Source organism: Pongo pygmaeus, chromosome 11 (genome assembly GCF_028885625.2).
Source record: "Pongo pygmaeus isolate AG05252 chromosome 11, NHGRI_mPonPyg2-v2.0_pri, whole genome shotgun sequence".
In the NCBI taxonomy this organism is placed as follows: Eukaryota; Metazoa; Chordata; class Mammalia; order Primates; family Hominidae; genus Pongo; species Pongo pygmaeus.
In genome coordinates, this window is record NC_072384.2 from 119,472,036 (window position 1) to 119,495,409 (window position 23,374).

At 53.7% G+C, this 23,374-nt stretch overlaps 1 protein-coding gene across 1 annotated transcript in view; it reads right to left on the reverse strand.

Moving 5' to 3' along the window:
- Positions 1 to 934: 934 nt before the first annotated feature.
- The window catches only part of CFAP65 (cilia and flagella associated protein 65), a 40,433-nt gene continuing 17,993 nt past the window's right edge, over positions 935 to 23,374 (reverse strand). The window contains exons 14-33 of the mRNA XM_054478585.2: positions 23,070 to 23,294; positions 22,034 to 22,192; positions 21,659 to 21,809; positions 21,031 to 21,159; positions 19,387 to 19,600; positions 18,936 to 19,064; positions 11,815 to 11,991; positions 11,466 to 11,532; positions 11,206 to 11,316; positions 8,764 to 8,955; positions 8,505 to 8,663; positions 7,901 to 8,044; positions 7,416 to 7,529; positions 7,114 to 7,221; positions 4,554 to 4,598; positions 4,109 to 4,311; positions 3,526 to 3,654; positions 2,041 to 2,547; positions 1,223 to 1,360; positions 935 to 1,109 (exon numbers count right to left, since the gene is read on the reverse strand). Of these exons, the coding sequence (XP_054334560.1) occupies positions 1,025 to 1,109; positions 1,223 to 1,360; positions 2,041 to 2,547; positions 3,526 to 3,654; positions 4,109 to 4,311; positions 4,554 to 4,598; positions 7,114 to 7,221; positions 7,416 to 7,529; positions 7,901 to 8,044; positions 8,505 to 8,663; positions 8,764 to 8,955; positions 11,206 to 11,316; positions 11,466 to 11,532; positions 11,815 to 11,991; positions 18,936 to 19,064; positions 19,387 to 19,600; positions 21,031 to 21,159; positions 21,659 to 21,809; positions 22,034 to 22,192; positions 23,070 to 23,294 (3,186 nt within the window). The 3' untranslated portion in view covers positions 935 to 1,024. The remainder of the gene's footprint in view (positions 1,110 to 1,222; positions 1,361 to 2,040; positions 2,548 to 3,525; positions 3,655 to 4,108; positions 4,312 to 4,553; positions 4,599 to 7,113; positions 7,222 to 7,415; positions 7,530 to 7,900; positions 8,045 to 8,504; positions 8,664 to 8,763; positions 8,956 to 11,205; positions 11,317 to 11,465; positions 11,533 to 11,814; positions 11,992 to 18,935; positions 19,065 to 19,386; positions 19,601 to 21,030; positions 21,160 to 21,658; positions 21,810 to 22,033; positions 22,193 to 23,069; positions 23,295 to 23,374) is intronic.

A 23,374-nucleotide genomic window follows, 5' to 3' on the forward strand; every position in this document is an offset into this window, starting at 1 on the left:
CTGGCCCCTCCGCCCGGCCCAGCCTAGCTTGGCTTCGTCCCCAGCCCACGCCTTGGAGCTTGTCCCGGAGCCCGGGCTCAGTGTGCTCTTATACTGCCTGTTCGGTCCCCGCCCCCAGACACACACACTCACACCTGTCCAGGCGCCCGTTTGCTCGGGGCAAATATTGACTCATGGAGGCGGAGCGCCCCCTCCCTCCCCCGCCCGGGCTCTGAGACCGGAGCTTCTCCGAGGCCTTGGTGGCGGGGGCGGAGGGGAGGGTGCTGGGGACCTGGGCGCCTCTGGAACAACACCAGATGTCACTTTTCCACCCACCTGCCTCTGGGAGGGAGGAGCCGAGAAGCAGAGGACAGAAGCTCCCGGGCGGGGGTCAGGAGGAACCGCGAGGTGGGTATCCATCCTCATCTGAGGACTGATTCACAGTGGGAGTCGCTTAGCAGGGTCTGTGGCCCGAAATCCAGTGGTGACCTCGACCCGCCCCAGCCTAGTTCCTGGCCTTCCGCGGCGTGCCTCAGTTCTTCCTCCCCAGCCTCTTGAGCACTCGGAGCTCGGCAAATGCTAAGGGGCTGGCCCTGGGGGTGCTGAGCCTCCGAGCAGGCGCGGCGCGGAAAGGTGAGGGGTGGCCGCCCTGCCCAGTGGACACCTGCTTCGCTGGCCAGGCCTGGCACTCAGTTACTGTGCACCAAGCTACGCTGGGGCAAAGGCCAGCCAGGCCCCGCCCGGAGCGCCCTCCACTGGCCAGACCCGGTCCAGCGGCCGGCAGCTAGCGGCCAGGTCTCAGTCCAGCTGCAGTGTGGGCGGAGAGGTGCATCCTCCCGGGCCCTAAGTTCCCGCCGCGCCTCTGCAGTCCGCCCGGGCTGCTCCCTGCCATCCTTCCCTCTCAGAGCTCGCGCGCGCGTTTCCCCCTCGTCGGGGAAATAAAGTCAAGGTAGATATAGAAAAAAGACTAGATGCTTTTACTGGCGGTGGAGAGGGGGCCAGGCGTGACCTAGGGCGGCATGTCGGAGAGGCTGGGCGCGGGCATTTACGGAAGGTCGGTAGGAAGTGGCACCACCGGGTGGAGTACCTCTGCTTGCTGCGTCGGCAGCAGCGTGTCCGGGGTCGGAATCCTGGAAGACAAAAAGTCCCAGGTAGGCGTGGGGGCGAGGCTTCAGGCAGAGCCTGGCTGCCCCCGTGGCCCCTCTCGCGCGGTCTGCGCGGCCGCTGGCCCCGGCGCCCCTACCTGGGCACGCAGAACGGCGGCAGGGCGATGACGCGTGGCCGCGAGGTGAGTACCACCTCCCCGCGGCTCGCCTCCACCAGGATGTTCTGGATCATGTTCTCCAGCAGCGCCTCCTGCAGGTTGGCGAAGGCCGGGAGCCTGCGAGGGGGCGGGGGCTAGCATGAGCGCGGCCGCAGTGCCCGCGCGCCTCCTCGCTCGCCTGTCCGTGCGGTACAGTGTGCCGCGAGTTCTACGGAGATTCCCATTCGACTCCCCTCATCCACTACACTATGGGGCATCCTTGTTTCAATGTTACGGACGTTCCAAGTGTGGCTAAAAGATTCCAAGTTGCTAAATATGCTGCTGGTTTAAGGGGTGGGATTCAAACCCAGGCGATGTAGTAGGCATCTCAGGGCCAAGTTTAGAGAAAGGTAGGGAAGTGATGAGAGGGCGAAGAAGGGACTGGGTGGGGCCTAGGGAATCCCTGCAACGACATAAATCATCTGTAGGGCAGCCCCGGTGGGAAGTCCCACCTGCAAGACGGGTGGTCCTTTTCTGGCTCTAGAAGCCCATTTACAAGACTTTGCAGACTATAACAATTCTCCTGGTAAGTTGGTAAATGTCAACAACCAGTTCTCAGAGAAAAAAGAATAAAGTTCAGCGTTGGTGCCGGGCGGATACTCCCACAGAGGTCGTAAGCTACCAACATGACCTCACTAAGCACTGAATTAGGATGAGATGTGCATACAGGCAGCGGCCATCCTTGGCCATCCCACTGCCTCCTAGGAACCTTCTGCACTTCGCCTCCCTCCCATCCTCACTGGGGCCTGGCTGCTCACCTTCTGATGGCCTCCTTCTCCTCCTGTTCTTGCTCCTCCTTCACCATGACTTTCAGCTGCTGTTGCCACTGCCATTGCATGGACTCCTGGGACTCAGGCTGTGGTGTGGGCCCGATGCCTGCCCAGCTCACTTTCTCTTCCTTCTCATCCCTCTCCTCCTCCTTCTCCTCTATCTCCTCCTTGCCCAACTCCTCCTCTTCTGTCTCCTCTTCTTCCTCCTCTTCCTCCTCCAACTCTTCTTCTTCTTCTTCACACTTCTCCTCCTCCTCCCCCTCTTCCTTCTTCTCCAACCCTGGATAGTGCTCTGGTCTGTCTTCCTTCAGCTGCTTGCCCTTCCCATCCTCCCAGCTGCTGGAGGGTACAGGCAGGATTGGCATGAAGTACAGGCTGTTTTTCTGGTCCATGAACTTAGTTGACTGCTCATTCCAGAACTGGCGGAAGTACGGCACCTGCTCCACCAGGCTTTGGTCCACAGCCTCATGGAAGTTCTTGTCTTCCAGCAGGCCCCTAGGTGGCAGGGAGAAGGAGAAGCCCCTTGCTGAGGGGGCCTGAAGCCCCTGGGAAGCTCTGGCTTCAGAGCTAGGTGCTAGGTGGGAAAGGGGCTGCTAGGTGGGGAGAGGGGAACCCTTGGTCACTTGTTCCTCCTGTCCCTTCTTTCAAGGAAGACATCTTTGAGCCTCATGGATTTTTAGAAGCGAACATGGTATGGTGGAGGCAGGGCAGGTCAGATTCACACGCATGATGGGCAAGAACCCTGGGGAGATAGTGGACTGGCTCCAGACTCATCTGCCAACCCTGGAATGGGGCAGAACTCAGGATCCAGACCTGAGAATCCCTCCAGCCAGCTCCATCAGAGCCCCACTGTCCTGGGGCGGGGGGGGGGGGGGAACTGTGGCGGGATCTTGCAAAGAAGTTCTGTTTCTTTTTTTCTTTTCTCTCTCTCTCTCTCTATTTCTCTCTTTCTTTCTGGCTCTTTCTCTCCTCTTTTCTTTCTTTCTTTCTTTCTCTTTCTCTCTCTCTCTTTCTCTCTTTCTCTCTTTGTCTCTTTCTTTCTTTCTCTTTTCTTTTCTTTTTTTGAGACAAGGTCTCGCTCTGTCTCCCAGGCTGGAGTACAGTGATGTGATCACGGCTCACAGCAGCCTCAACCTCCCAGTAATTAAGCTAATTAATGGTCTCAAGCAATCCTCGCACCTCAGCCTCCCAAGTAGCTAGGACTACAGGCATGCACCACCATGTCCAGCTAATTTTTGTATTTTTTGTAGAGATGGGGTCTTGCTATGTTGCCCAGACTGGTCTCAAACTGCTGGGCTCAAGCCATCCTCGCACTTCTGCCTCCCAAAGTGTTGGAATTACAGGCAAGAATCTCCGTGCCCCACCAAGTTCTATTTCTCAAGAAAGGAAGAGTGCTGGAATGTAAGGGGCTCTGGCTGAATGAGCTGGAGGGATGCGAAGGTGGCAATGAGGGCCCAGGGTGTGAGCTGGTACCTGATTATGGTGGTGAGAATGTCAACCAGGAGCTGCTTCTTCTGCTTGGAGACAGGGCCCCACTTATTAGGGGATTTTTCCTCAGAAGTCTCTGACTCTTCCCTGGGGGCCTTCCTCTTTGGCAGCTCCCTGTGGCAGCCATGACATTCTGAGTGGCCTGGGCAAGCCACCATGCTGGGGTTGGGGGCACAAGCAGTGGTGGTAGCTGCCCAGTGATGAGGACACAGATGAGTTTCAGGTACTCCCAGCTTTAACCCAAATGTAGTGCTACTGGGTTCAGAGAACCAAGCTCAAACTCAGTTAGCGCAGGAGCTAGAGAGACTCCCAGTTGGAAAAAGAAGGAACAAAGAGGGGTAGGGGCTGCCTAGGTGTGTTCCCCAGGGGGCTCTGGCTGCTTTGTCCCCCTCTCAAAAGGGCCTAAGCAGTAATGGGGCAACCTGGGCCCAGAGGCGTTCAATGAGTCCCACTGCCACTGCCCATCCTCCACCCCTCACCATGGGTTGGGTCTGGGCAGCCCCTGCTCTGGAGTGGAAGAGGGGACAGAGAGAAGAGGAAGGTGACCCCTGCCTTCCCAAGAGCTTACCGGTGCAAAAAGTGGCAGGGAAACTCTGAGAAGAATTCAGCCAGAAAGTAGTCCGTGGCATGGGCTCGGGCAGTAAGGCCCAGGCAGAGCATGCCTGGCGAGGGTGGCTGGGGGCAGGGCCAGGAAACCTCCTCCTTTGGGGTCTGCAGTTTCCAGCTGGCAGGCCGGCTGACAGACTGCTGGTTCTTGATGGGAGGCAGCGTCTTTGGGAAGGGAGGGACACGGATGACAAGGGTTTGGGCACCACACTCACATCACCAGTGGGGTCCCTTGACCTAGTTCCCCCATCAGTCTCTTTGGGCCACATAAACGTGTGACCCCACTCATTGGCACTTTCATCCCTCCTTTCTGGGAGGCTGGTCCAGGGGTTGGAGGTCTCTCTGGGAGTAAGCAAGGACCCTCCCAAGTTGTCCCAAGAAGATGGGCCTGGGGCTCGCCACCTCACCGTGTACTTCCTCGCAGGTTCACAGGCTGTGCAGCACGTTCTCTTCTGTGGAAGAAGAGAGATCCTTGCTTAAGATACAAGAGGCCCGACCGAGGGTGGTGCCTCACACCTGTAATCCCAGCACTTTGGGAGGCCAAGGTGGGCGGATCACCTGAGGTCAGAAGTTCGAGACCTGCCTGGCCAACATGGCGAAAGCCCATCTCTACTAAAAATACAAAAATTAGCCAGATGTGGTAGCAAGTGTCTGTAGTCTCAGCTGCTCGGGAGGCTGAGGCTGAAGAATTGCTTGAACCTAGGAGGCGGAGGTTGCAGTGAGCCAAGATGGTGCCACTGTGCTCCAGCCTGGGCGACACAGTGAGACTCTGTCTCAAACAAACAAACAAACAAACAAACAAAAAAAAAGATGTGAGAGGCCTAAAAAGACTCCCCCATTTTGATCCTCTCGCTGCCCTCTTGGTCCTGCCCAATTCCCAGTCACCTTTTCCTCTAGAATCTTCCCTAGAGAAGTGCTGCCTGCAGACCAGGAAATTCTGGTTTCCTGAGTGAAGGAAATGCCATCAAATGTAGGCGGGCAGCTCCAAAGGTGCTTGCCCTGGTGCCCTGGAGCTTTGTGGTTCGGTGAGGTGAGAAATCAGTCTCCCTCATTAAGATTTAATTCAGAAATTTCTTCTCTCATGCCCCTAAGAAGAGTTTTTTGTTGTTGTTGTTGTTGTTGTTTTTAGACAGGGTCTCACTCTGTCACCCAGGTTGGAGTGGAGTGACCCCATCATAGCTCACTGCAGCCTCAAACTCCTGCACTCAAGTGATTCTCCCAACTCAGCCTCCCAAGTAGCTGGGACTACAGGTGTGAGCCACCATACCCAGCTAATTTTTAAAATTTTATTTCTGTAGTGCAGGGTCTCACTATGTTGTCCAAGGCTGGTTTTGATCTCCTAGGCTCAAGCAATCCTCATGCCTTGGCCACCCAAAGCACTAGGATTATAGGTGTGAGCCACTGCACCTGGCCTTAGGAAGTAATTTGTATCCACAGTTGGGCCACAGCTTCAGAGGGGAGCAGTGACTCCCTGGGGGTTCAGTGTGGCAGACACCAAGGTGATTGAGGAGCAAGAATACCAGCGCAGGAAGGTTGTGAAATTGGGGGAGGAACCAAGATGGAAGTGTTGTCTCGTGTTTATTATCAGACCCTCCCCCTCCCAAAACACATACTAATAGCTCCCATTCAGTGAGCGCTTCCTGGGTGCCAGGCACTGTTCTAGGCACTTTACAGGTATTAACGCACTTAATCCTCACAACAACGTTACAAAGCAGATATCTCACTCACATTAAAAAATATTTTTAGACTTTTATCTTTTTTTTTTTTTGAGACAGAGTCTCGCTCTGTTGCCCAGGCTGGAGTGCAGTGGTATGATCTCCGCTCACTGCAACCTCCGCCTCCCGGGTTCAAGTGATTCTCGTGCCTCAGCCTCCCAAGTAGCTGGGATTACAGGAACCCGCCATCATGGCCAGCTAATTTTTGTATTTTTAGTAGAGACGGGGTTTCACCATGTTGGCCAGGCAGGTCTCAAACTTCTGACCTCAGGTGACCCGCCCACCTTGGCCTCCCAAAGTGCTGGGATTACAGGAGTGAGCCATCATGCCCAGCCTAGACTTTTATCTTTAACCTTTTTAATATGGAAAATTTCAAACATATACAAAAGTGGAGGGGATGCTACAAAGAATTCTCCGTTGCCCATTGCCCAGCTTCAACAACTAGCACCTCATAGCCAGTCTGGTCCCAGCTGTGCCCCACCTCTGGATTATATTGAAGCAAATCCCACATGTCACAGTACCCACCCCCACTTCTTACAGCTGAAGGAACTGAGATGTTACATAGGTTGACTGAGCTCACAGAGCTAGAAATCATTAACTCCAGGAATGAAACCTGGGCAATCTGTCTCCAGAGCCTGCCCCCAAAGCCACAGTGTCTTCCATCAGAAGGTAAACTCTAGGCTGGACACAGTGGCTAACGCCTGTAATCTCAGCACTTTGGGAGGCTGAGGTGGTCAGATCACCTAAGGTCAGGAGTTCGAGACCAGCCTGGCCAACATGGTGAAACCTCATCTCTACTAAAAATACAAAAATTAGTCAGGTATAGTGGTGGGCGCCTGTAGTCCCAGCTACTTAGGAGGCTGAGGCAGGAGAATTGCTTGAACCTGGGAGGTGGAGGTTACAGTAAGCCACTGCACTCTAGCCCGGGTGACAGAGCGAGACTCTGTCTCAAAAAAAAAAAAAAAGGTGAGCTCTGCTTGTCTCCCCTGAATCTCCAGTGTGCAGCACACAGTAGCCACTCATTAAATGCTGGCTACACGAGGCAGGGAATGGACAGCCAGCCTTCTCTACCCAGAGAGCCTCTCTGCATGGCTGTGGAGATGCTAAGCTGAGTCCAGTGAATGAAATCTAATCTCTTAGGGCAGGCTGGCTGGTTTGGCCTGGAGGGCCACCTTGGCCCACTACCTCTGTCCCCTCTGGTAAGGCCAGTCAGAAAGATCTGGGTGTTTGAGATCTACTCAGCCCTCCTCACCTTCACTTTCCTGTCGGTGATGGTGAACTCCACTTCCTGCCGCTCCTTCTCATCCTTCCACTCCTGCAGCTCCTTGTGATACTGCCTCATGAGCTGCTGTGAGTACAGCTATGGCCCAGGACAGAGAGAGAGAGAAGGCCAAGGTCTGGAGCTTGCCCTGGGCCTACGCTGTGGGCCCTCTCCCTTCCAAGGGCTGACTTCTGCCTTTTGCTGGGGTCTGGGGATCTCACAGCCCATCTCACCCCACCCTAGCATTGGGAGCCATGCCTCCATCCCACTTTACCCCTGGGGCTGGCTCCTACCTTGCATACCAGGTCTACACTGTAGAAGCTGGCGTGCACAGAGGCCCTCAAGGTCACCACAAATGGGACCGTCTCTTCAGGAGCCACCACCCCTATCATGGGACTCACAGACACCTGTTGATTTGGGGAAGGAGTCTCTGGAGATTCACAGGGATGGAATTGGATAGGATGGCATGGAATAGGATGGGATGAGATGGGACAGGATAAGATGAGATGGGACAAGATGGGATGGGATGGGACAAGATGGGATGGGACAAGATGGGATGGGATGGGATGGGATGGGGTGGGGTGGGGTGGGGTGGGATGGGATGGGATGGGATGGAGAGGGGTGGGATAGGGTGGGATGGGATGGAGTAGGGTGGGATGGGATGGGGTGGGGTTTTGTGGGGTGGGATGGGATGGAGTGGGGTGGTATGGGATGGGATCAGGTGGGGTTGGATGGTCTGGAGCTCTGATGGAGGTTCCAGGGCTCAGGGGACTCTCACCTCCCCAAAATCTAGAGGACTTGGCTGCCAGGAGAAGGCAATTTCCTCATTCTTGGAGATGTTGTTGAGGAAGAGCAGGCGGCTGCACTTGCTCTGCACAGGTATGTTTCCCAGGGAAATATGAGACTGGGACAGGAAGACATTCTGTGGGTGGAGAGCGGAGGTAAAGAAATAAGAACCGGCCAGGCGTGGTGGCTCATTCCTGTAATCCCAGCACTTTGAGAGGCCAAGGCGGGTGGATCACGAGGTCAGAAAATTGAGACCACTGCGCCTGGCCCTTTTGACACCTTTCAACGCCCCCACTCCTATGCCATCTTTTGACATCCTCATCCCAGTGAAGAGGGTGGGATGGAGGGCCCTGAGGCAGGTGGAGCGGTTTGAGCAGCAACACCTGTGGGCACTAGGTGGCAGGGTAGACCTCTCATGGAGCTGGTGCCGCCTCCTGAATCTGGAGGAGGGTGAGTTCCAAGGCCTCATCTCTGCCTCTGTCCCTCCTCAACTACATCTCATGTCCCTCACAGCCTCCCCATCCTTCTGTCTGGCCACCCTGGGCTCTGAGGCTCTCCCCCAAGGCCTCAGGCCTTCCTAGCTCCCCTTTCCCCACCTGTCCAGGCACCACCAGCCTAGAGTGTATGGAACTGTTGTCCCACGAGGAGATGTTGTGGAATGGGGCTGTGTCCCCCATCATATGGGGGTCGTAGCCCACTCCCTGGAAGTGGATGAGGGCCGAGTTCCATCCCAGGATGTGTATGGGCACGTCCACCTGGGGAGTTACGAGGGTGGGGATAGGGACTGGTCAAAGGGAGGCCTGCTGAGGAAGCCAGCACTACCCCGCCTCCCACGTCATCCAGGTTGCTGCTCACCGTGTAGGTCTTGGCCTCGATAGGTGAGAAGATCCACAAGACCCGTGCAGTGCTGCCTGGCTGGATCTCCCCTTTGGGGTTGAGGCAGCAAAAGATGGGGTGATCAAAATTTTTTTCCTGAACCTGTGACAGGACATCGGTCTGGACCTCATATGTCACGGGCACTGAGCCACCATTATACAGCTCATAAATCTGCAGGGGGCAGGAATAGGAAAATTGCCACATCAGCTCAGCACTGCAAACCAGAAAGCCTGGGATGCTGTGCCCACTGTGGGAGGGCAGGCTGATCTCCATGATGTCACCCTTTGAGTCTGTGAGCTCCCATGTGGCTTGATCACCCAAGAAGTATGTAACTGTATGTTCAGCTGGTGATATTTTAGGATAATCTGTAATCTTATTTGTAAAGGAGCAGCTTATTTTATTTGTCTTCAATTTAACTTCATCAAGTTTTTTTTTTTTTTTTTTTTTTTTTTGAGACAAGGTCTCACTTTGTCACCCAGGCTGGAATGCAGTGGCATAATCATGGCTCGCTGCTGCCTCAACCTCCTGGGCTCAAGCAATCTTTCTACCTCAGCCTGCCAAGTAGCTAGGACCACAGGCATGCACTACCACACACAACTGCTTCAAATATATATATATTTTTAGAGATGGGGGGTCTCACTGTGTTGGCCAGGCTGGTCTTGAACTCGTGACCTCAAGCAATCCTCCCACCTTGGCCTCCCACATTGCTGGGATTACAGGCTTCAGCCACTGTGCCTGGCCAAGGGAGTTCTGCTTAAAGGCAAGTAAGGGGGCGGAAAGGTCTGAGGGACTAAAGACCAACTCCAAAGGTTGGGAATCATAGAATGTCCCAGAAGAAACCAGAGATCTTCTGATCCAATCCTTCCTTTTAGAGATGAGAAAATTGAAGCCAGAGAGAATAGAGTCCATCTGGATTCAGTCCCAGCCCCTTTTCCCATTTCTGAGCACTCACTCCTGAGCATGCTGACTCTATTTCTCTAGCCTGGACCACCCTTTGAGCCCCAGACCTGGTACTATGGGTTGAATGCTTGTGTCCCCACAAAATCCATATGTTGAAACCTAATCCTCAATACAATAGTATTAGGAGATGATCAGGAGATGATTCGGCCACAAGGGCGGAGCCCTTATGAGTGGGATTAGTGCCCTTATAAAAGAGGCCTGTGGAAGCTCGTTTGCTCCCTCCACCATGTGAGGACACAGCAAGAAGCCACCGAACCAGGAAGTGGGCCCCCACCAGACACCAAATCTGCCCATGTCTTGATCTTGGGCTTCCCAGCCTTTTTAATTAAGATAAATTATAATAAATTAAATTACAATAAATTATAATAAATTTGTGGTCTTTATAAGCCACCCAATCTATGGTAACTTGTTTTAGCAGCCAGAATGGACTAAGACACTTGGTGTCCACCTTCTACCTGACAAGCCCTCTTGGTTTTCTCATTAGCATCTCAAACTTGGCCAGGACCAAACTCTTCATTCTAAAGCCTATTCCTGCTCCCAGTTTATCTCCTTTTAGCAAATGGCACTATGTATTCCCAGTAGCTCAAACCAGCTTCACTGTCATAGCCCCTAGTGGGGCTGCTGGGAAGGCAGAGGGGTAGCGGGTGTGTATGGAAGTGAACAGAGTTGGGGATAGGAGACTCCCCTCTAGATCCAGGAAGCCTTGGCCTCTAGGCTGAATGGCTGGAGGCCCCTGCTCAGAAACACATGGGCTTCTAAATGATTAGAAATTGCACAGCTGTGAAACGTTTGGGAAAATATTATGTCCCCCTCTTGGAGATTACCAGTGTACATTTCCAGAGCAAGGAAACCGTATTGCCTTCAATCAGCAAAGAAAGAAAGGTCTAAAGCTTCCCAAGAATTCACATTCTAGTTCTTCACATTCCAGAAGGACATCCTTTTTGGAGCAGTGATTTTCAAATTGTGGCTAAGACCTACTGGTGAGCAGATCTAAATCAATATTGTGGGTCATGTCCAGCATTTAAAAAATTGGACAGAATAGAATAAAAAAGAAAATATCAGTATACTTTGCATGTAGTAGTATAATTATCAATTTGTGATAATTCTACTTTGGTTGTATGTTTATGTATATACTGGGGTATAAGCATATATAACATCAAATATATTAGTATGGTTCATGGTCAAAGAAGTTTGAAGAACATTTTGCTAAAGGAAAAAAAAAATCCTCATTTTTTAATTGGAACTGGGCCTGGCAAAGGGCTTAGCACCAGGCACCAGGACACTTTAGCCTCTCCCTTCAAGTCTCTCCCAGTTGCCCAGTCTGGGGGTTCAACCTGCTGGCCCAGCCCCTCAAGGGCTTCCAGAGGGCCATGTCTTTGTCACCCTCTCAAGGGCTGACACTCATACCTAGAGATCAACATTTAGGCCTTCTTGGTCAACAGGACAACGTGGACCACTGACCTGCCGTGGGGGTAGTGTGTCACCAATGGGAACAGGGATGAACTGGTGGGTAGTAGAGGTGAAGTGCACATACTTCTGCTCCGGCTTCACTGTCACACCTATGAAATTTAGCTGGAAATAAAAGTTCCCCGGGAGGAACTGACACAGCCAGCGGAGATCTGGACCCCAGTTCCCCAGGAGAACACAGCTCCCTGCTCCTGTCCAGCCAGCCCCCTCCTCCAGCCTGAAACTAGGGTAGGGCCAGGGTGCTGGGGCCTCACCAGGATCTCCCGGCCATGGGACACCTTGAAGAGCACTGGGAGGTGATCAGTACCGATGAACAGGTGGCTAGAAAGAAACAGATAAGTCTGGGAGTGAGTTCTGGAGCCCTGGTACAAGTAGGAGAGCAAATGGACATGACATTTCTGTGGCTTTGAGCTGGCCAGCCCCTGGGAGCAACTCGCCCTTGAGTTGGGATGGGGCGAGAAGGAAATTAGACCTCCTCTGCAGGTGACAAGGTGGTCCTCCCAGAGAATGGCCATTTGGGGTGCCCTGGAGTCACACAATGAAACGCTAGGGGTAGGGGTCTCTATGACTGGAAGTGCAGGGGGCTTGGGGGGTGGGGAACACCTGTATTTTAACTCCACCATCTGCTCCTGCCCGGGACTCAGGCTCCCGGCCTTGGGGCTGATGGAGAAGATGCAATTGTCCTGCACGCGCATCTGGTGGAGCTCAGTGGGATTCAACTCTGCTTGCTCTGCCCAGAGCTCCACGTCGATCCGCTGGTCACTTGGAAAGAGGAAGGCCCTGGGAGAGGGGTGCAAAGCCATACAAAGAAACTGGTCACGCAGAACAGAGAGGCAGGGGCTCTGAGATCCTGATGGGCAGGTGGAGGCTTCTTCCATGACTCCTGCACTTCATGCCCCCATTTGGCAAACTGTCCCATGTGTGCCTGAGCAAATGTGGCTGTTGTGGATTCTCATTTCATAATGGCCCCAAAACCCAGGAATAGACTCTGGGCCATGGTGACTCAAGAAGTGAAGAGTGGGGCCTCCACTGTGTATACCAGGAGTCAAGGTGTTGCTTGAATATGGGGGCCCCTTTAAGCTGGCCATGAACCCTTCTGTGACAAAGCTCTTGGGAAAGGGCCATTTGGGACACCTAGGAAGGCTGGCAGCACCAACCAGCAGCCCCAGGGAGTGGGGTGTCCAGGCCAACTTGGACACAGGGTGGAGAACAGATGCCCCAGCAGGGCTGGCACTCTTGAAACAGAAGCAAGGCTGTGCACAGAGTTAATGCCCCGACATGCCTAGGACTGCGGTAAAGTAGATAATGCACCTTAAGTAGCCGACAAAACTAGTGACAAAGGGTCCTGAGGTCACAATCTGAAAGAAGAACCCATTTCACTCTTGGAGATGGCACAGAACTGGTTCCAGCTGCAAACTGGGTAGAGGATACGACAGGGAGCATCCAGAAAAGGAAAAGAAAGTGTGCAACATACACCTGAGAGAAAGTGTGCAACGCACACCTGAGAGAAAGCACGCAACACACACCTGAGGAGAATGTGCACAACACACACCTGAGAGGAAGAGCACAATGCATATCTGAGAGAAAGCACGCAACACACACCTGAGGAGAATGCATGCAACACACACCTGAAAGAAAGTGCACAATGCACACCTGAGAGAAAGCACACAACACACACCTGAGGAGAATGCATGCAACACACATCTGAGAGGAAGCACACAATGCACACCTGAGAGAAAGCACACAACACACACCTGAGGAGAATGCACACAACACATACCTGAGAGAAAGCACACAAAGCACACCTGAGAGAAAATGCACAACACACACCTGAGGAGAATGCAGGCAACACACACCTGAGAGGAAGCGCACAACACACACCTGAGGACACCTCAGGACCTGAGGAGAATGCACGCAACACACACCTGAGAGGAAGTGCGCAACACACACCTGAGGAGAATGCGCGCAACACACACCTGAGAGAAAGCATGCAACACACACCTGAGAGGAAGTGCGCAACACACACCTGAGGAGAATGTGCACAACACACACCTGAAGAGAATGCGTGCAACACACACCTGAGAGAAAGCACACAACACACACTTGAGGAGAATGTGTGTGACACACACCTGAGAGAAAGCACGCAACACACACCTGAGGAGAATGCATGCAACACACACCTGAGAGAAAGCGCACAACACACACCTGAGAGACAGTGCGCAGCACACAACTGACGAGAATGCACACAACACACACCTGAGAGAAAGCGCGCAACACGCACCTGAGAGAAAGCATGCAACCCACACCTGAGAGGAAGCGCACAACACACACCTGAGGACACCTCAGGACCTGAGGAGAATGCACGCAACACACACCTGAGAGGAAGTGCGCAACACACACCTGAGGAGAATGCGCACAACACACACCTGAGGAGAATGCACGCAACACACACCTGAGGAGAATGTGTGCAACACACACCTGAGAGAAAGCATGCAACACACACCTGAGAGGAAGTGCGCAACACACACCTGAGGAGAATGTGCGCAACACACACCTGAAGAGAATGCGTGCAACACACACCTGAGAGAAAGCACACAACACACACTTGAGGAGAATGTGTGTGACACACACCTGAGAGAAAGCACGCAACACACACCTGAGGAGAATGCATGCAACACACACCTGAGAGAAAGCGCACAACACACACCTGAGAGACAGTGCGCAGCACACAACTGACGAGAATGCACACAACACACACCTGAGAGAAAGCGCGCAACACGCACCTGAGAGAAAGCATGCAACACACACCTTAGGAGAATGTGCACAACACACACCTGACAGGAAGTGCACAACACGCACCTGAAAGAAGGCATGCAACACACACCTGAGAGAAAATGTGCAACACGCACCTGAGAGGAAGCACGCAACACGCACCTGAGAGGAAGCACGCAACACGCACCTGAAACAAAGCATGCAACACACACCTGAGAGAAAGCGCACAATACACACCTGAGAGAAAGTGCACAGCACACAACTGATGAGAATGCGCACAACACACACCTGAGAGAAAGCGCGCAACACGCACCTGAGAGAAAGCGCACAACACACACCTGAGAGAAAGTGCACAGCACACAACTGATGAGAATGTGCACAACACACACCTGAGAGAAAGCACACAACACACACCTGAGAGAAAGCACACAACACACACCTGAGAGAAAGCGCGCAATGCACACCTGAGAGAAAGCATGCAACACACACCTTAGGAGAATGCACGCAACACACACCTGAGAGAAAGCGTGCAACGCGCACCTGAGAGAAAGCGCACAACACACACCTGAGGAGAATGTGCACAACACACACCTGAGAGAAAGCGCACAACGCACACCTGAGAGAAAGCACACAACACGCACCTGAGGAGAGTGCACGCATCCCACACCTGAGAGGAAGTGCACAACACACACCTGAGGAGAATGCGCGCAACACACACCTGAGAGAAAGCGCACAACACGCACCTGAGGAGCATGCACGCATCACACACCTGAGAGGAAGCGCACAACACACACCTGAGGAGAATGCACGCAACACACACCTGAGAGAAAACGCACAACGCACACCTGAGAGAAAGCACACAACACGCACCTGAGGAGAATGCACGCATCACACGCCTGAAAGGAAGCACACAACACACACCTGAGGAGAATGCACGCGACACACACCTGACAGGAAGTGCGCAACACGCACCTGAAAGAAGGCATGCAACACACACCTGAGAGAAAGCACACAACACACACCTGAGAGAAAGCGCACAACACACACCTGAGAGAAAATGCGCAACACACACCTGAGAGAAGGCACACAACGCACACCTGAGAGAAAATGCGCAACACACACCTGAGAGAAGGCACACAACGCACACCTGAGAGAAAATGCGCAACACGCACCTGAGAGGAAGCACGCAACATGCACCTGAAACAAAGCATGCAACACACACCTGAGAGAAAGTGCAACACGCACCTGAGAGAAAGTGCAACACGCACCTGAGAGAAAGTGCAACACGCACCTGAAAGAAAGTGCAACACGCACCTGGAAGCCTCAGTGGGAGTCAGGGAGGCCTAAGTCCAAACTCTCAGAAGGAACCAGTCTTAAATTTTTTCACATCTGAAGCATGAAAAATAGTAACATTCAACACTGGCAGGTTTAGAAAGAACAGACTCAAACAGAGGTGGATGGAGAGGGAACTGCTCAACCTCTTGGATGGAATTTTGGCAGCATATGCCCTTTGACCCAGAAGTCTCTGTTTGGGAAACCAATTTGTCGGAATAAAAGCACATATGTGTGCATGCATATGTGCATGCAACGCACACCTTTGTGTGGATGTCTATCGCCACTTTCTTTGTAGTGGTCATGAAAAAAAGCAGCTGGGAACACTTGGAGTTTCCAATAAAGGAGTGATTGAACGATTTAAAGTCCATCCATACTGTGGCATATTATACAGCTATTTAAAAGAATGAGTTAGATATATGTATTGATCTAAAGGAGATGTTACTGATATAATGCTGAGTGAAAGCATCATTATTCCTGAAAGTAACAGGTATAGTACTGGGCCGTTACTGTAAAAAAAAGAAAGAGAACCGCTCTGTAAATGTGTGCATGTCTGTATGTTGTGCAAATGCTGTGTGAAAGGCACATTCCGAATCCTCATCACCCTAGCAGCTGGACTTGGAGAGGGGGCTGTGGAGCTTCTTACTTTTTTCGCATAGCTCCTATGTTGTCTGACTTGTTACAAGTGAGTAAACCACTGTTGTCATTTTATTGGGGATATTGAGCAGTGGCAAAATTGGAGACCTTGCTAGTTTGGGGTCCTTTAATATTTCAGCCTCTCCTTTGTCCTCACTGCCTTCTGCCCTGGTCCAGTCTCCCTCTTTTTTTTTTTTTTTTTTTTTTGAGACAGTCTCACTCTGTCACCCAGGCTAGAGTGCAGTGGTGCAATCTCGGCTCACTGCAACCTCCACCTCCCAGGTTTAAGCAATTCTCCTGCCTCAGCCTCCTGAGTAGCTGGGATTACAGGTGTGCACCACCACATCTGGCTAATTTTTGTATTTTTAGTAGAGACAGAGTTTCACCATGTTGGCCAGGCTGTCTCAAACTCCTGACCTCAAGTGATCTTCCCACCTCGGCCTCCCAAAGTGCTGAGATTACAGGCATGAGCCACCATGCCTGACCCAGTGTCCCTCCTAAATAATTCCAACCCCTTTCCTTTCCAGCCCTCTAGTGTGGGCTTCTATACCATCTTGCACCCCTCTATCTGGAGGACCACAACAGCCTCCCAATCTGTCCTCTTGCCTCAAGCTGCTAACCCATTCTCCTCCAGAGACCAGTGTGACAGGTCTTGAAAGCTGATCCTGTCTTTGCTCCTAACTCCCCAATGCCTATCCCATGATGTCCTCCGGAAGAAGTCCAAACTCTCTGAAGGAGGATTCTAAGGCCCTGTATGTCCTGGCCCCTGCCTGCCTCCTCAGCCTCATCTGAGACTCTCCACTCTCTCCCACTCGCTGCTCCAGCCACGTGGTGTACACACCAGGCCCTCTGTCTGGAAGGCGCTTCACAACCTTTCTGCCTTTTCCCGCCAGGCTGTGGGTCTAGCTTAGTTGTAGCTTTCTCCAGGAAGCCCTTCTGAAATTCTGCACACACCTCCTTCCCAGCACATATGACCCCACAACAGGAGGCTAGTCTGCAGCACCTGAAAGGAAGGGACTGGGCCCATCCACATTTCCATCCTGAAGACCAGCCCAGAGCCAGCATCTAGGAAGCACCCAGTAAAGGTGTGGCCAATGAATTAAAGACTGGATGAATGAACAAATGACGTTAACCAGCATATTTGACATCTGAAAAGAATCTCCCCTTAAACGCAAGACCCTACGAAGGCCAGGGCCAGGTAAAGCAGAGGCGCGAAAGGGAGAAGGCGTGGAGGGAGTGGGGCAGCTGCACGGTTCCCTGCTTCCCCTGGAGCTCCCCCTCCCACTTGGGGTTCCTGCCTGCTGCTGCCTCCTGGCCCTCTCTGACAGGCCTTGGCAGGAATAAAACCCTCCGTCTGTTCTTTATGAGCTCAGAAGAGACGGACAAGAATTTTCAAAAATAGCCTTCTAAGAAATTGAAAGGAAATACAACAACAAAAAAGCATAGGAGAGTCAATCTGCTTAGAATCCTGGAAGAGGCACGGACTGCCTTCCTGCACCTCAGATGATCTCCTGATGGATGGGCCCGGCTGGCCGGGCATGCTGCCTGGGTTTCCCCCGCCTCTGTTTCCAGCAGCCTGGACCCTCTCCACAGAGAGTGTGAGCTGGTTGCTCCTACACAAACACCGGCGCGCGGTCCACGCCAGGACACAGGCCAACACCGCTTTTTCTGCCCCCACCCCTCTCCCTGGAGCCCTGTAGGGCCTGGCTCCGGGCCCATTCAAAGAGCCCAGTGAATGGCAGGTCTGGAGCTCAAGGCAGGCCCCGGCCTTCCCCACCAGGCTGGCAGCTCTGCCAAGCTTCCCAGTCATTCAGGGCTAGAAGCCCTCAGTTACTCACAGTTCTGGCCCTTCTCAGACAGGAGCCCTCTAAAGAGCTAGTTTCCCCATCTTCCTCCACCATGGAGGAGAAAGGGGACAGTAAGAGAGTGAGGGGCTGCTAGTGCCCACCCGATGATGCAGAGCCCACCCCTCTCACTCCACATTCCCCAAGGCTCTCTCTGCTCAGGCCAGCGAGTTCCTGATCACAGAAGCCCCCACCTGCATATTTTCATTCTCCCCCACTCACTGCCATGCCCTGGCCCAGACCCCTGGATCCCTCTGCCAAGTCTGACCCAGATGGGGACACTTTTTTTTTCACCTCTCTTTAGCCAAGCAAAGTTGGAAGTCATCAAAAGGAGTTTACTAGGAAACCAAGGCACATGGTGGAGGGAGGAAAAGTCCATGCACGGAAGCAGGATGTTTGCTGGGCACAAGTTCTGAGCCCCTGGAGGAGAAAAGCCCCTCAGCCAGGACCCTCCGGGGCAGCTCTGTCCCCAGCAGCAGGTCCCTGTCCTTCCCCACCAGAGACCCTCAACTTGCCCCCATTCAGGCCCATCCTCCACTAAGCTGGGGCTCTGTCAGGCGGGCCCCAGCACCGAGGCAGTGCGTACTATGTAGAAACAACTCAGCCTTCTTGCTGACTAACTGGGGTAGGCAAGGGCTTGCTGACTAACTGGGGTAGGCAAGGGCTCTGGACTGGACAAACCCGGCTTTGAACCTGGCTCCGTCCATTCATGGCTGAATGGTCTTCGCTGAGTCCTTAACCTTGCTGACCCTCAGCCTCCCTGTCTGTGAAAGAGTCTAGAGAGGATGAGTTTCCCACAGGATTGGAGGAGAAAAGGCTTGTAAAGCGCAGGTCCTGGCATGCAGCAGATGCCCAGTGAATGTGTCTCATTTGTTAAGTTATTAAGGCCACTATGCCCAGGCTCCATCGGGGCAGTCCCACCACTTCTGAGCCTATCACCGCGTCTCAGCCAGTGACAGGCCCCAAGTCCTGCTGGCAACCCCAGTCCCACTCTGGCCTCCACAGCCGTCAATGCGAGGTCCACTCTTCACAGACGGCAAGCAGCCAGGCCACCACGGGCAAGAGAGTGCAGCTCTTGTTCTCCTTCAGCTTCTAGGCACTTGTCTCCCAGGCCCCCCAGTGGCCCCCTTCAAGCCATACCAGTCCAGGGACACCACTCCGCTGTTCTTCAGGGCCAGGAATACCACAGAAGGTGGGGCCTTGAATGGTGCGGCCCCGAAATTGAAGTCAAGCCTTAAAGGGGTGAGGACGGGGGGGATCTGGCTCATGCTGTGTGGAACAGAGAAAGGGGTTCAGAGATGGGGATGGGGCCAGGGCAGGGCCCTCCTAGGAATGGCTTGGGTACTTCCCTCCCTCCAGGTGGGAACTGGAGAATCTGGGACTCAGGGGCAAGGGTGGGCTGGCTCTTCAGACCTCAAGCCAATTCCTCCCTTCCCTGGGCCCCTCCAGGGATGGGCAAGAACTGGGGAGCTCTTCCCTCAAAGAGATGGGAAACAGTTTCCTGGTTCTGGGGGTCTGGGCAGAAAGCTCCAAGAACATCCCTAGATAGGCCCTGCCCCCAGCCCCCACCCCCACCCCAGGCTCAGCTCACCTGTGCCGGGTGGGCACCTTGTAGGTGAGCTCACAGGGGGTGGGGTCACGCTCCAAGTAACTGTTAAGCAGATCCAGAGAGAAGAGGCGCCACAGGTGCTTCCGGGTGATACCCTCGGCACTGCCCATGGAGCTGACATCCAGGACGGAAAGCAAGGGGTACACCGCCACCAGGGAGACGCAACACAGCTCCTGCTTCTCCCCAGCCTTGTTATCTGGGGAGAGGGGTGAGGAAGAGAGAAGTGGGCTTGCCTCCCACCTTCCCTGGAGGGGGCATGCAGGTTAAAGGTGCAGGAGTCCTGGGCAGTTGGCCCCAGGACCCTCATCAGGAGCAGTGGACCCCTCTCGGGCTCTAGGGCATTTCCAACAACAGCCAGCCCTTGTCTGACACTTTCTGTGTACTGGGCATTGTCCTCGGTGCCTTATACGCATGCCTGCACTTAATGTGTACCGTCATTTGTTTTCAAACTAATTTTTAATAACAGCTTTATTGAGACACCATTATATACTGGGTAATCTACCCTTTTAACACATACAATTCAGGTTTTTTTTGTATATTCACAGAGTTGTGCAACCGTCACCACTATCTAATTTTAGAAAATTTTCATCATCCCAAAAAGAAGCCTAGTACCAATTAGTCATCCCTCCCCATTCACCCTCCCCAGGCAACCACTAATCTACTTTCTATCTCTCTCTGTCTATTCTGGACATTTCATATAAATGAAATTATTCAATATGTGGCTTTTTGTGACTGGCCTTTTTCACTTAGCATAATGTTTTCAAGGTTCATGCAAGTGGTGGCAGGTATTGTGACTTCACTTCCCTTTTCTGGCCTGTGTGACATTACAATCCCCATTTTTATTTATTTATTTATTTTCATTTCATTTTTGAGATAGGGTCTCACTGTGTTGCCAGGCTGGAGAGCAGCGACACAATCACAGCTTATTCACTGCAACCTTTACCTCCTGGGCTCAAGCAATCCTCCTGCCTCAGCCTCCCGAGTAGCTAGGACTACAGGTGCATGCTACCACACCCACCTAATACTTTTATTTTTGTAGAGATGGGGTCTTGCTATGTTGCCCAGGCTGGTCTCGAACTCCTGGCCTCAACCAATCCTCCCACCTCAGCTTCCCAAAGTGCTGAGATTACAGGTGTGAGCCACCATGCCCAGCTTATTATCCCCATTCGAGACATGTGGAAACTGAGCACAGGGAGGTGAAGCAACTTCTTAAGGTTACAAGTGCTGGAGCCAGGATCCAGTTCCAGAGCCTCTGGCCCCAGTCCACACTCTTAATTTCCTCTCTGTGCTGCCCTGGACTCCTTCCAACCTGCCTGGGGCAAGCTAGTAAGAACTCCATTTTATGGAGAAGGAAGATGAGGCCCGGGGAGGCTTGGGGGCTAACATTTCACAATAAGTCAGCACAGCTCCTAACTCTTTGCACTGGGCACATGCACATATGGACACTCATCTGGACAGACATGTCTGGGGTGTGGCATTTATGCCAGACACCAAAGGCACACCCCAGCTCGCCCCACTCACCCTGCCAGCTCTGCCTGACGCTCGGCATCCACTGCCTCACACAGCCCTCTCCCTTCATTCTGCACTTCCCCGGCCCCGACTCTCTATGCCAGGCAGTCTAGGTACCTCTGTGGGAAAGGAGAGAGTAGCTGATGGTCCAGGAGTACTGGGACCGGTGCTTGGGACAGGCAGTCAGGCAGATGGTGTCCTGGGACCGGGGTGGCATGCTCCCCTCTGTTCGGTCCAGCTGCAGAGCTGCTCAGGGATGATGCCGGAGGGTCAGTGGGTAGAAGAGGCCCAGCTTCTCCTCCTGCTCCTTTGTAGATACCCTCCCCTGGGCACCAGGGGAGGACAGCAGGCCCTGAGGCAGGAAACAGGGAGTGGAGCTCCTCCTCCCAGCCTGGGTCAGAGGGACCACACTTAACTTTGTGTCATTGGCACCTGCTAAGCACTTTTCCCCACCTAGCAGCCCTGTGAGGTAGGTGCCACCTGGTGCCCCTTTTAACAGATGAGGAAGCTGAGGCTCAGAGGTGGGGTCTCGCTATGTTGCCCAGGCTAGAGGGCAGTGGCTCTTCCCAGTTGTGATCATAATGCACTGCAGGGTGGAACTCCTGGGCTTAAGCAATACTCCCACCTCAGCTTACTGAAGAGCTGGGACTACAGGCACGTGCCAGTGTGCCCAGCAGGTTAACCGGTCTTAACCAGTACCTCCTCCCACCTCCCCCGGCCCCAGTCCCAGCTCAGGCCCAAGTACCGAGGGGGTGGTTGTCAACGGCCTCAGGGCTGCCCTGCTCCAGGTAGAGGCGGTAATAGAGGGTGCAGTTGCCGTCATTCAGGAGGACAAGGAACCTGGACAGCTTGCTGTTCACCAGCACGTTCCCAAAGTCCAGCTCCTTTTCCTTTGCCTGGAGGCCACAGTCAGCCAGCCGGAGTGGGGGCTCCTCCAGGCCCACAGCCCCACTCTCCCAGCCCCATTTTCAGAGCATCCCCCAAGGAAGGGCAAGTTTGGGGTGTCCAGGGCAGAGGGCTCCTATCCCCTGCCCTCTTGGGGTGAGGTTCCCTGGGGCCTTCCCTCCCACCTGTCCGGGCCCCTCCCCCAGCCCCCTCCTGCCAGAGCCCTCCCACTCACAGAGAGGCTGCTGGTGAGCCCCACGCCCACCAGCCGGAGCATGTAGTGGGTGGTGGCAGCAGGGTTGGCATTTGGAGACAGGCCGGCTTCCCAGACCCACATCCCCACTTGGAACAGGTACTTGGTCTCCTCCAAAGGGCTGAAGGTCCACGTCAGCGTCTGGGGTCACAGAAATGATCCCTGCAGTGGCCTTCGGAAGCCCCTCCATGGGTACCTGGCCATCCGAGGCCCCACGGCAGGGCGTCATGCTATGTTAGCCCTTTCTCAGAATCTACCCTGTGCCAGGTGTTGTACACGGCACACGTATGGAGTCTCCCCAAACCCCTCAATCCTATATCCCCAAGGGGTCAGTAGCATTATTTCCATGCCTCATTTTCTGATGAGAAACTGGAAGTTCAGAGAAGTGGGGTCCCTTGCCCAGGGTCAGACAGTAGTGAGGGTGGGAGCGGGGTGTCAACACTCCAGGCCAACTCCACAGGCTATAAGGCCTCTAGTTCCCCCAAGGGACTGTCCCCTGGACTCTTACAGATGCCTGTGCTGGTGCTTCTTGTCCCAAGTTTGGCCTCCCCAACCCGTCTGTAAGGCTCTAGACTAGGGACAGGGGTCTGCTATTTTGAATCCCAGCCAGCACCCCCACTGTGACTACAGTCCCCTTCCTCACCCTCACTGGTGGCTGGCCATTTGGGCCCAAATCCAGCTGCTGCAACCCACCCTCCCAATGACCTCCCAGCTTTGGGGACCATGGATGGGGAGGTGACATGCCCCTCGGGCCTGGCATCAGAAACACTGGTTCCAGTCCCAGCCCTGCACGGCCTAACTTACGATCTTAGTAAATGGCTTCCCCTTCTCAAGCCTCAGTTATTTGTAAAATGGTGGGGGGATGGTGGGAGTAATAATAACACCTCATCGCCAGGTGGGGGAAGTTACTGTGGATGGAATTGGGGGCTGCACATGGCAAGTCTGGGCTATGAAAGGCACAAATAAGAGATGACGGAAGTGAAGGTTGCCGTCACTCGGCAGGAGGGGAGCCACTCACAAGTCTCTCATTGGGCTGGATTAGCCCCCTAGAGGGCTGGACAGCCAGCAGCTTTCGATGCTGCTCAGAGACCCTCCACTCGAACTGCAGGGGCAGACGCGAGGGGTTGCGGAAGGTGAAGGGGCTGGTGGAGGAGCAGCCCACCCAGGTGGGCTTGAAGTAGAGGCTTCTGTGGGTGTCCAGCTTCAGCTGCAGTGGCTCCTCCCTGCTGTACATGCTCACCTCCTGGAGCCAGAGGAAGAAGGGCAGTGCCCTGACCTCACTCTGCAGTCCCAGCTCCCCCAACATGTCCAGGAAGCCATGGC